Source organism: Pelophylax lessonae, assembly GCF_965119305.1.
Source record: "Pelophylax lessonae genome assembly, chromosome: 4".
Lineage (NCBI taxonomy): Eukaryota > Metazoa > Chordata > Amphibia > Anura > Ranidae > Pelophylax > Pelophylax lessonae.
In genome coordinates this window covers 557,038,410-557,051,061 of record NC_138771.1, presented here as the reverse complement: position 1 = coordinate 557,051,061, position 12,652 = coordinate 557,038,410, and the positions used below count along the sequence as shown (strand labels likewise).

At 48.6% G+C, this 12,652-nt stretch overlaps 1 protein-coding gene across 1 annotated transcript in view; it reads left to right on the top strand.

Annotated features, from left to right (window-relative positions):
- Positions 1–12,652, top strand: part of LOXL2 (lysyl oxidase like 2) — a 63,593-nt gene that overhangs the window by 39,320 nt on the left and 11,621 nt on the right. The window contains exons 10-11 of the mRNA XM_082253159.1: positions 11,420–11,535; positions 11,660–11,796. Of these exons, the coding sequence (XP_082109285.1) occupies positions 11,420–11,535; positions 11,660–11,796 (253 nt within the window). The remainder of the gene's footprint in view (positions 1–11,419; positions 11,536–11,659; positions 11,797–12,652) is intronic.

The following is a 12,652-nucleotide window of genomic DNA, read 5'->3' as shown; positions in this document are numbered from 1 at the left end:
AAGGATTCGGAGAGCCCCTCCGAAGTGCGGACCCTTGCTACCGGTGAGCGATACAGCATCTGTAGCCAGGTCAGAAATTTAGGACCAAAGCCAAAGCGCTGCAGCGCCGCCCATAGAAACCTCCACTCCACAGAGTCAAAAGCCTTCTCGGCATCGAGAGAGGCTATGACACGTTGACCACTGTTGACATGAGCAGCCACTAGGTTGAGAAAGAGCCGGCGCAGATTAATATCAGTCCCCTTCCCTGGCATAAAACCCGTTTGGTCCGCCTGCACCAGCACATCGAGGACCCCAGCAAGCCTGCGTGCCAGCACCTTTGCTAAGATTTTGGCATCAACGTTGATTAATGAAATTGGCCTATAAGATGCACAGTCCTCCGGATCCTTCCCAGGCTTGTGAACCAGCACAATGACCGCCTCCATCATAGAGGGCGGAAGAGAGCCGTGGGAGAAACTGTGCTCAAACAGGGTGACCAAACGGGGGGCTAAGAGTGCTTTTCTGCATGTTAGTGGGTGGAAAACTCAAGCAGAGCAGTGTCAGTTTTTGCTTTATCAGCTTACACGACTCCCTTCACACAATACTGACTGCAGGAAATAATTATTGCAGCTTTAGAATAAATTTAAAGTTTTATAACAGTTCATGCCAATACAGTTTGGGCATTTTTGTATAGTTTTAAAACAAGTTGGTGTAAGCTGGAATTATATTAGGGTTTGTGGCTTGCCTTGGACTGCATACCATTTGCTTCCAGTCTGTGGGTAATATTAGTAGTTGCTTACAGATAATACTGATTAGTAGCGCACACTTTGCATCTGGGAAAAAGATCATGATCTCTGCTTTATATTTACGTGGCACCAAGCTTCATCTTTCCCATATTGTAAGGCCCTGTCTTTTATCTGGGACCTATTATAGAGCAAAGTTCTGCCTAAGAGTGAGAGAAGAACTGAAGTAGAAATCAGCAACCCTTTTATTCTACTGTCTCCAGCTTACAAGGTTAGAACAATTTCATGCTGTACAATGTGGTTTGCTGCAAGGCTTGTAGGGAATACAGCCAATATAATGCTAGTAAATGTAATAGTTGTTAATCATTAGTGAGTCTCAAATAAACAGGATAAAGTTAGAGATGGAAAGCAGAAATGTTCCATCCTATGACCCAAAAAAAAAAAAAAAAAAGCATAATCAGTTAAGGGGCAGTCCACTCTAAAGTAATATTTTAGTTATAGGAGAGTTCTTGGGGCTTAGGCATCCACTACCTTCCTTATTCTCATGGAGACTTCAGTGGTGAGATGGTCACTATAGTTCCTGGATATGTTTCTACTCATCTTGGAGAGTATCTCTTTCTAAAATAGGTGTATCCATCTCTTCTAGTAAGTTGTCCATAGTATAATATGAATCCCAAAGGTAGAGAACTTGCTACACAAGAAGAGACTTTACACCTTAAGTCCCTGGGTGATATAAAATTGGTCGTTTATCAAGAGAATTTCTTCTGAAATTTTTAATATTATTAAGAAACTTGTTTAATATAATATAATGGGATTCCATTCAAATAGCAGGTCTGGATAACAGTTTTAAGGGCTTTTAAACATAATTAATTAATAGCAAGAAAGAATGTTGTGACAAACAATATTTCTATGAACGTTCTAACGAAAATCTAATCTGGCCATCTGTAGAAACCACTAGGTGATGTAACTCTCCGGCATCTACCATAAAACTGCTTTATCACTTTTGGGTACACTGATCCTTTGTTGGTTTATAAAATGTAGAAGGCAATTGATATAACAAACGCTCAGCAGGAAATCATATAAGTCAATCCTTTACTCCCCTACAGTTCCAGAAATCACAAGACATTTCCCAGCCGCCTCAGAACTTGGCAACTAGAAGCATAGGGGGGTTGGGGGGGAAGTACCCTATATAAAGCTCTAAGGGGAGCGTAATGCTCTCTAACAGCCCATGTTTGTGAGATGCAACATTGGGTTTCCATATGTACTCCATTACTGCACAAGAATGCTTTTCGTTAATTTGTTTCTACAAGAAAGATCTAGTTTTATGGGATCCTGATGTGTTTTTGTTACCAGTAAAGTTATTTCAGATGCTCTAGAAATAGCTTACAGGGTGACTGAAATGAGCACTTTTGAGGTATACTGCTAAAACAAAATATAAGACAAATAAGCAGGATTTTAACAAATAGACAATGTACTATAGAGTACATTGTGTGATGTACATATGTAAAATCACTGTTGTGTCTCACAAATAACTGCTGTTAGAGAGCACCGCCCTCCTCTCCCGGTGCTTTCGGCCCTAAAAAGTACAGATACCACAATATAACTAACTTTATATAGTTGCACAGGGTTTAAATTCCCCAAGATCCTAAATGGTTAGCACTTTCCACTGGCAGCACTAGGGTCATCGAATCCCAACCATGACACTACCTGCCTGGAGTTTGCCTGTTCTCCCTGCGCCTGTGTGGGTTTCCTCTGGGTACTGCAGTTTCCTTCCACACTCCGAAGACATGCCGGTAGGTTAATTGTCTCCTGTCTAAACTGGCCCTAGTATGTGTATGTATGAATGTGAGTTAAGCCCTGTACACACTATGAGAAAATTGGGCAAACGATCGGCCAATTTTCTCCAATGAGAAAGCAAGTCGGAAACCGAGGATAGAAAAAATGTTCAAAAATTCTTGTCCGGCAACCTTCTGGGACAGTGTAAGCAGGGGAATCTCGCGAGATTTTTAAAGGGAGGCTTCTGAAGTACCGAAAGCATCAAACTGAGATCCCAAGGCAGCAACGAAGCCCGCACTGGAGGAACCAATGTCAGACACCCTGAAAAAAGGTACGCGCCAGGGAGTGTGTGGCCAAAGGTCGTTGAAAGAAGACTGCCAAAGCCGACACCTGGCCCTTGATGGTACTCAAGGCCAGTTTCTGTTCAAACCCCTGTTGAAGGAAGGTCAAGATCTGAGCCGAGAAGCAGCGAGGATGAATCTCAAGAGACTCACACCATGCAATGTACGTCTTCCACGTACGATGGTAGATCTTTCTAGAAGTAGATTTCCTTGCTTTCAACAGGGTAGGAATCACTGACTCAGATAAACCCCTATCCTTCAGCACCTGGCGTTCAACAGCCAAACTGTCAAAGCAAACGACTGTAAAGAAGGATGGAAGATCGGTCCTTGGGACAGCAGATTCTCCCTGAGAGGACACTTCCAAGGAACGTCCGCGACCAGCCGCACCAGATGGGCGTACCAAGCCCCGCAAAGCCAGTCTGGAGCCACTATGATGACCGGAATCCCTTCTGCCACAATCCTGCGGAGAAGTCTTGGCAGAAGCTTGAGAGGAGGGAAGGTGTAAATAAGACGATACTGACCCCACGGGGCCACTAGCGCATCTGTGGCATCCGCCAGAGGATCCCTTGACTGAGCCACAAACCTCTGCACCTTTCTGTAGAGCCCAGATGCCAACAGATTCACCTCGGGGGTGCCCCACTGGAGTCACAATTGATGAAACACCTCCGGATTAGGGGACCACTCCCCTTGGTCCAATGCTGGAACAAACTGTTCTGCCCACCTTAAAATGCCGTCTACCTCCAGAGCTGCCAGGACACTCCTTGTGCCTCCTTGGTGATTGACATAAGCCACGGCCGTGGCATTGTCTGAATGAATGCGCACTGGACAACCCTGAAGACGATCCATCCAATGGTCCAGACACAGTCTGATCGCTCTGAGTTTCAAGTCATTGATTGGTAGTCTGGACTCTTCCAGCGTCCAGATCCCCTGAGCAGAATGCTTGCCGAGGAGGCCTCCCCAGCTAGACAGGCTGGCATCTGTGGTGACCACTGTCTAAGGGGAGGAAGGATTTGCCCAGTTGAAGTGCTGGAGAAAGAAGCCACCATATCTGGAACTCCTTTGTTCCCCGACTCAGCCGGATCTGATTGTCCAAAGAATGCATAGTCTTGTCCCATTTGGTCAGAATCTCCCTTTGCAGGGACCTGAACAAACGGAACCACCTCAAAGGTAGACACCATCAGGCCCAGCACCCGCATGCAAGTCCAGAGGGATGACCATCTGCCGGACAGCAGTAGACAAATTTCTGGGGTTTGTCCAGAGGAAAGAGCACTCTGGCTAAGGTCCAGAGTTAGGCCCAAATCGTCCAGCTTCGTGAACGAAACCAGAGCAGAGTTCTGAAAAATCAGAATCCAGCCGAACTCCCGCAGAGTTCGCATTGTGATCTCCAGGTTTTCCACCAGAGCAGAAGGAGACTCCGCTCGCAGAAGGAGATCATCCAAGTAGCCCTGTACTTCAATCCTCCGTTGAGGTAACAAGGCTAGCTTCGGGGCTAACACTTTTGTGAAGACCCGTGGAGCAGAGGCGAGACCAAAGGGTAACTGATAATGCTCCTCTCCAACAGCAAAGTGGAGAAAACACTGATGACTGGCACATATTGGTATGTGAAGGTAGGCATCCTTGATGTCGACAGAGGTGAGGAAATCCCCCTGATGCAGGGATGCCACCACCGTTTGAATGGACTCCATTCTGAACTTCTGCACCCGCACAAAGCAGTTTAGCACCTTGAGGTCCAGGATTGGACACACTTTGCCTTCCTGGGAACTGTGAACAGGTTTGAGTAAAACCCCTGAAAACTTTCCAGAGTCAGAACCGGGATGATCACCCCTTGACGTAACAGGTCTTGTACTGCCCCAAAACAGGCCCTGTAGGCGGTTCGGGGTCAGGGGCTGGAAGGAAAGAACCTTGCCGGGGCACAAGAGCAAAACTTGATCTTGTAGCTGGACCAAATTACTTTGTGGACCCATTGCACCAGGGCTCTTGGCTGCCAGACCAGGTTTGTTTGGATCCTCCAGAGAAGGGCCTGAAAGGCTTCGAGCCCTTGTCAGTCGGCCCTAAAGGAACGAAAAAACTTCTTATGAGCCGAGAAAGAAGGCCCACGTCTATGACGAGGTTCCTTGCCCTTAGTAGCCTGCGGAAGAAAAGTACTCTCCCCCCTGTGAGACCTTTAATGATGTCATCCAGGGTAGTTCAAACAGGCGATCTCCTTGAAAAGGAAGATCAGTCAAGGCCTTTTTGGAAGTCTGGTCCGCAGACCAGCACTTGAACCAAAAGACGCGCCGAAGGACCACTGCCAAATCAGAGAGCCAAACCACTAGGGAAGCCGCATCCAAAGAGGCTGCACAGATAAACTGCAGCCCCATGACCAGCTGGTCCGTCAGCTCAGCAAAGGCAGGGGGGAGCTGTTCTCCCTCCAGGTCACGGCGTAAGAGCTTAGTCCACTCGGTCATAGTTTGCGACAACAGGGCAATGGTGAATATCGGCCTCATTGCCGAACCAGCCAGAGTGTATATATTGTGGGCCAAGCCTCCGCCTTCCTGTCAGCCGTATCCTTAAATGCCTGGGACTATTCAACCGGAATCATGGTTGCCTTGTTTAATCTGAAAACCAGAGGGTCCACCACTGGTGGAACAGTCCACTTCTTAAGAAGGGACTCCTCAGCTTAGTAAAGCACTTAGGGACCCCAAGGGGACACTTTGGTCGTCGCCACTCTTTAGCGACAATTCTGTCAAAATAGGCAAGGAAAGGAAATACCTTTGCCGCTCTGGAGGGCTTGTGAGTGCCAAAGGGAACCTGCACCTCTGTCGCAGCTGCATCCTCCATCTTCAGGGTCTCACGCACAGATACAATCAGTGCGTCCACCACCGCCTTTTTGTGCGTGGTTGGAGGCAGGGCCGATCCTAGGGTAGCAGACGCCTGGGTGCAGAAATATTTATGGCGCCCCCCATGTGGGCGTGGTCATCTTACTAACTCCTCCCCTTTTCCTAATGGGACCTGGAGGGGGGTCTCTCCAAGGAACACAGAGAGGGCCTCTGTTAGACTGTCTGTTAGAAAGACCCCCCCCCCCCCTACCAGGACCCATTAGAGACTACAATGGGGTTGTATCATGGGACCTGGAGGGGGGGTCTCTCAAGCAGAGGTCATCTCTGTGTGCATTTTAAAATCTATGTTAGAAAGACCCCCCACCAGGCCCCATTAGAGACTACAACTGAGTCTAATGGAACCTGGAGGGGGGTTTATCTTACAGAGGCCCTCTCTGTGCCTATTGGAGAGTCTCTGATAGAAAGAGTCCCCTCCAGCCCCCATGAGAAACTACATTAGAGTGTCACTGAACAATAGAAAAATAAACAATATTATATTAATTAATAGCACTTTGATGCCAAGGCCCAAGACTAGAAGACTTCACTTACCTTAAATAATGGGTACTGGGGCTGGCTGCTGGTCCTGGGGCCTGGCTTCTGGGACTGGGTCCTGGCTTCTGGGGCTTTGCTGCTGGTCCTATGGTCTGGCTGCAGGTCCTCCTGATTCCCGGCTGCTGGTCCTGGTTTTTGGGGCTGAGCTGCTGGTCTGTTTTCTGGTTGCTGGTCCTGGGGTCTGGCTGCTGGTCCTCCTGGGGTCTGGCTGCTGGGGCCTTGGGGCTGGCTTCTGATCCTGGGGCCTTGGGGCTGGCTGCTGGTCGTTGATTCTTGGCTGCTGGTCCTGATTCCTGGCTCCTCTGTGGTGTGCCGGTCTCTGTGGTGTGCTGGGCTGTGGTACCAGTCTCTGTGGTATGCTGGGCTCTGTGGTATGCTGGCCTCTGTGGTGCCGGGCTCTGTGGTCTCTGTGGTGCTTGGCTCTGTGGTTCCCGGGCTCTGTGGCCTCTGTGATGCTGGCCTCTGTGATGCTGGCCTCTGTGGCGCTGGCCTCTGTGGTCCTGAGCTCTGTAGGGGCAGTGCTGTGCTCTATGGCGCTGGGCTCTGTAGTGGCAGTGCTGTGTTCTGTGGGCTCTGTGGCGCTGGGCTCTGTAGTGTCAGTGCTGGCTGTGGTGTGGGCTCTGTGGTGGCAGTGCTGGCTCTGTGGCGCTGGGCTCTGTGGCGTCAGTGCTGGCTCTGTGGTGTGGGCTCTGTGATGGCAGTGCTGGCTCTGTGGTGTGGGCTCTGTGGTGGCAGTGCTGGCTCTGTGGTGTGGGCTCTGTGGTGGCAGTGCTGGCTCTGTGGCGGCAGTGCTGGCTCTGTGGTGTGGGCTCTGTGGTGGCAGTGCACGAAGGTCGATTAATGTAACCCAGTCAGCACGGAGTCCCTCCTTACATCAGAGTCTGCAGAATTTCCCCTTACAGTGCAACTGAACTCTGACGGGGAATTCTGCAGATCATGCTCTAAAGGAGAACTCTGATACAAGGTAGGGGCTCTGGTGACCAGAGACCACCTTATATCAGAGTCCATAGCGTTCACCTTTGCATCAGAGTTCTCACTTATTTAAGGTCCGCAGCGTTGCCCTTTACATCAGAGTTCCTCTTCACGTCAGCGTCCACAGAGTTCCCCCTTGCACTATAAGGGGAATCCTGCAGACTAATGTAAAGGGGAATGCCGATAACTCTGATATAGGGGGGACTCTGATCACCAGAGACCACCTTCCGCAGAGTGAATGCACTAAGGAAGGGGTGGGTCCTGATATATGGGGGAACCTTTATATCAGTGCACCCTACCTGGCTCCACTGACTTGGACTTGCCTGGCAGGGGGGCACTAATGTGGGCACCTGGGCGATTGCCCTACATCTCTATCAGTTGTTTAGCAGCCAGCATCTCATTGATTTTGGGTGGGGGGGGGGGGGGGTTAACAGAATACTGTATGTCCTAGGGGGGCTTTGGAAGGAGAGATGACTTGTGCTGGGAGTGGGGGGGGGGGGTGGGGGTGAACAGATTTCATATCCAACCCCCCTCCCCCAGCATAAGTCATCTCTTCTTCCAAAGCCCCTCTAGGACATACAGTATTCTGTTAGAACTTAGAACCCCCCCCCCCCCCCACACACACACACACACACCTCATTCCCTGCAAGAATTAACTTTTAGCTTGTCTTCCTCCCTCACTCTCCTTCCTTGAGTGCCTCTGACCCACCCCCCCCCCCCCCCCCGCAAGAGTTATGTACAGTGTGTGTGACTGTGTGTCTGCTCTAATCACAGACCTGAGATCCGCACGGAAGATGGACACTCCACAGCGATCTCCTCCTCCCAAGCTCCTCTGTTTGTATACATCAGACAGAGCCGAGGGAGGAGGGGCGGGTTCACTCTGCTCTGTAAAGGGCGGCTGGGGGAGACAGATGCTGCGTGCCGTACAGAGCAGCCAGAGAGAGATTGTAGCGTGTGGGACACCAACCCGCAAAAGCTACGAAGTAACATAACTTCGCTGGCTTCTCCTGCAGGACTCGAGCCCTGACTCCGCCTGTGTGCCGGAATTATAAAAAAAAAAATAATTGTAGTGGCTGCAGTAAGAATCCCGCGACTTGCGGGAGATTAAAGTTATGTGCGGCATGCGCCCCCCCTCACGCGGCGCCTGGGTGCAGTGCACCTCCCGCACCCGCCTCGGCCCTGGTTGGAGGAATCACTCTCACTATCAGAGGATACCGGGCACGAGGTTGCAGACCCAGCATAGTGACCCACGTCCGCGGCGGCCAAATCTGATTCAGGATCTGATGAGACAGGTGAAGGCAGGGACGCTTTTTGCCAGCCCCGTGCTCGAAAGCCACCTCCACCCAGGACAAAAAGGACTCCAGGGCTGCCGTCAGTGCATTGATGGATGGGCGAGACCCAGGGGGCCCCATAGCCTCAAAGATGGGAACAGGTGGCGAGATGTGCTCCAGAGACTCCATGAGTCACCAGGGGGACCCCATAAAAACGCTGCAAAGGGACAACCCCCACCGTGCTGGCAGTACCACCCGAACGCTAGGCACAAGCACCAAGTGATCCTCAGCAGTGAGGGAGAAGATCCCATCAGACTCACCACCCAGCAGAAACAGGCACCTGCAGCCACCAGGATAATCCTCACTATGCTTGTGGTGACAGGCAGGCAGGACAGGGGAGCCCTGGCAGGAGCCCCCACCAGGTACAACCCCCCCCTCACAGTCAATCATCTGGTCACCGGCGGCACACCCCCCCCATCCCCTATTGCCAGTTAGCTCCCTGCCCCCACCCCAGTAGGTGAACCAGACCACCCAAAACCGCCCCAGCATAAGTGGAGGGGGTGGGTAAGATGGGGGGACACTGGAAAGGGGGGGTGCCTGATGGGAAGGAGGGGAACCCGGGGGTCCGAATGTCCCAAGGAGGGGCCCATATACACCCCAAAACCCTCCAGGAGGAGAGCGGGGACAGCTACTCACCAAACCAGGAACCAGGCGGGCAGCGCTCCAGACAGACCCCCTCTCCATTGAAATAGAGGAATGCTGGGAGTCAGGCCAAGACCCGGTCTTATGCGACCTCCCGAGGCGTTTAACTCACAGGCCAGCCTCCATCCAGTGCGGCCTACCTAGAGCCGAGTTGAGGTCAGCATGTGCTGGCTGACCAGACTGGAGTGACTACTGGATCTAGATTATTCAGCCCGTCACCCAATCCAGCAGCTGATTGTAGATCTCACAGGAAAAAACCAGGAGAAAACTTTTCTATCTAAAAATAAAAAAAATTGCTAGGACTAAAGATCTCAGCAGGGAACTAGGTCCTTACTCCTGACTAGGCATAAAAAAACTGAGTGCCTATAGCTGAGAGAGGGAGTATACCCCCTGGGACTGCCCATGGGCATAGCCAGACTTTTTTTCTGCCTAGTGTCCTACTCCTGTAGGGGGTAGTGTAACCTAATTATTAAGAATATCAGGAGCTGTATCCATCAATGAAAGAGAAATAATAATTGCTTGATGACTTCAGAGTTGCTGGTTAATGAACAGAGAGTTCTTGGAATGTGGTTGATAGATTAAAACACGCTGGATGCATTGCCAATATTCATTGGCAATGCTAACCTAAAATGAGTGTCTGCATTATCTAAATCAGTATTTCTTCATCTTAAAATATGTAAATGTTACGTATCAATAGTAAATCAATCAGAAGCCCCACTTGATCAGAGGTTCCCCCCATCTCATTAGAGCCTGTTTGAGAGGGGAGGGAAAAGTGCTATCAGGAAGGGAAATATTGAAGATGTGAGTAGAGTGTAGAACAGAGCAGGAGGGGGACCATAGTAGTTGAGAGGGGACAGGATACAGGGGGCCTCAGAAAGTAGTTTAGCAACTTCCTCAGTGGTATTAGGGTCAGAGGAAGAAAGTATTAAATGTGGTAGTGGACATGGTATGTCGGCTGGAGGGGAAAGCCGGACTGTGGAGATCTCATCACAAATTGTATTGATCTTGTTTTTGAACTCTTTGGCAATCTCCTGGGCAGTAAGTAGGTCAGTGGATAGAGATAGTAGGGGGCAAATAAGAGTTAAGGGAAAAAAGTTGACGAGGGCTGGATGAGAGTGACAAAGTAGGTTTGTTTAGCACAGTGGATCTCAACCCCTGTCCTCAGGACCCACTAACAGGCCAGATTTTAAGTATTACCTTGGGGAGATGCAGACTAGAACACTGCTATCACTGAGCAGCAAATAATATCACCTGTGATGTATTTCAGTTATCTTGCAAACCTGGCCTGTTAGTGGGTCCTGAGGACAGGAGTTGAGAACCCCTGGTTTAGCAGCTTGGAAGCAGAAGTTGTATTTTAAAAGGGCAGATTTGTATAGGGCGAAGTTCTGCATAGATGTAGTTTAACACCGCAGCTGATTAACAGTATGGCTGTGTCTCTTGAGACTTCCACTGCTATCTGTTTGCCAGGGTTGTAGCAGGCAACTTCTGGTTCTGCACATACAGAGGGGAGAAAGTGTGTCCAGGGAGGATGCGGTTTTATTATGGTTTTAAGTTAACCTAAATCTAACAACCTTCCTTCCTTTCCATGCTAGCTGTATCTGTTTACTTACCTCAGATCAGAAGGTACCCTGGCCCAGGATCTGTGGCTTACACTGAGCGGTGCTTTGGTCCTCTCTAAACCAGTGAAAGAGAGGGCCTCTGGGTGTGTGGGTTTTGTCCATAACCTCCAAATGGAAAAGCAATCTACTTACAAACCTGCAGGTTGGGGGCCTCTCTATCAGGGTCTACAGCATGGGTGCTCAACCTGTGGCTCTCCAGCTGTTGCTACAAGTCCCATCATGCCTCTGCCTTTGGGAGTCATGCTTGTAACTGTCAGGGGCTTGCAATTCCTCATGGGACTTGTAGTTCCGTAACAGCTGGAGTGCCACAGGTTGAGCACCCACGGTTGACAGAGTGCATGCAAAATACCAATCTGGCTTAGTGTAAGACTGAAGTGCTGCCTGGAGAAGGGCACAGCTCCTGTCCAGGGGTTGCCTGCAGATTTTATGAAAGTATACGGGGGTATAATTAATAGTATTGGAGGGCTGTTGGGAAAATGTTATTTATAAGTAGCCTTTAAAAATGATTTCAATATCATGGTAGTGTTAAATAAACATTACCTGTAATGGAGGGTAGAAGTAACATTATTTGTTATTTAGTGTACTAAAGGGAGACTTTTTTGTGTGCAGCCACTACCACAGTATGGAAGTCTTCACTCACTACGACTTGCTGAGTGTGAATGGGACCAAGGTTGCTGAGGGGCACAAGGCCAGCTTCTGTCTGGAGGACTCAGAGTGTGAGACAGGTGTGTGCACACAAATTCTATACCTTTCTGATTTTTCTCTTATGTCCTTGTAAAGTTGGGCACCCTTGTATCATTTCATTAGCATTAATTCTGATATTTACACTCTCCCATAATCTTTTCACAGATGCACAGAAGCAGTTTGTGTGTGCTAATTTTGGTGAACAAGGGATCAGTGTTGGCTGCTGGGACATTTACAGACATGATATCGACTGTCAGTGGGTTGATATCACTGATGTGGCCCCAGGAGATTATTTCTTCCAGGTGAGATACCTAAATCATTTCCTAACAAATCATGTCTGTAACAATCTGTTTTATTATCGACATACCTTTCAGATGTATATTTTTAAAAAATGGTTTCCATATCTTAATGAGAAACACTCAGTACTGAGCATGCTAAGAATCAATAGGTCTGTTCTATAAATATTAGAATAGTGAAGTCTCACTTCTCAGCGATAGCTGTGGGTGCTTTTATTTAGTTGTATTCTTTCCCTAGAATACTATAATACAGCTTAACAATAGGAATGCTGCCATTACTAAGAAGTCTTTAAACATACAGCCTCCTGAAACATTCATCCTGGTCCTGGCTTCAATACTTAGTGGGTCACTGATAATCCAGGTGGTAAAACAAGGATTGGCATGACAACCTCAGAGCCTAAAATTATAAAAGCATATAAGCAATTGCAGTTCTCATATTTATTTCAATAGAAATGGAGGATATACAGTCGGGAAAATAATTACTTGATCCCCTGCATATTTTGTAAGTTTGCCCACTTACAAAGAAATGAAGGGTCTATAATTTTTATCATTGGTGTATTTTAAATAAAAGAGAAAGAATATCAATCAAAAATCCAGAAAGAACATAATACAAATGTTATAAATTGAGTTGCAGTTCAGTGAGTGAAATAAGTATTTGATCCCCAAGCAAAACATGACTTAGTACTTGGTGGAAAAACCCTTGTTGGCAAGCACAGAGGTAAGACATTTTTTGTAGTTGGGTTACCTGGGTTGGACACATCTTAAGAGGAATTTTGGTCCATTTTTCTTTACAGATGTTGTCTAAATCATTAAGGTTTCCTGGTTGTCCCTTGGCAACTCAAAGTTTCGTCTCCCCCCATAC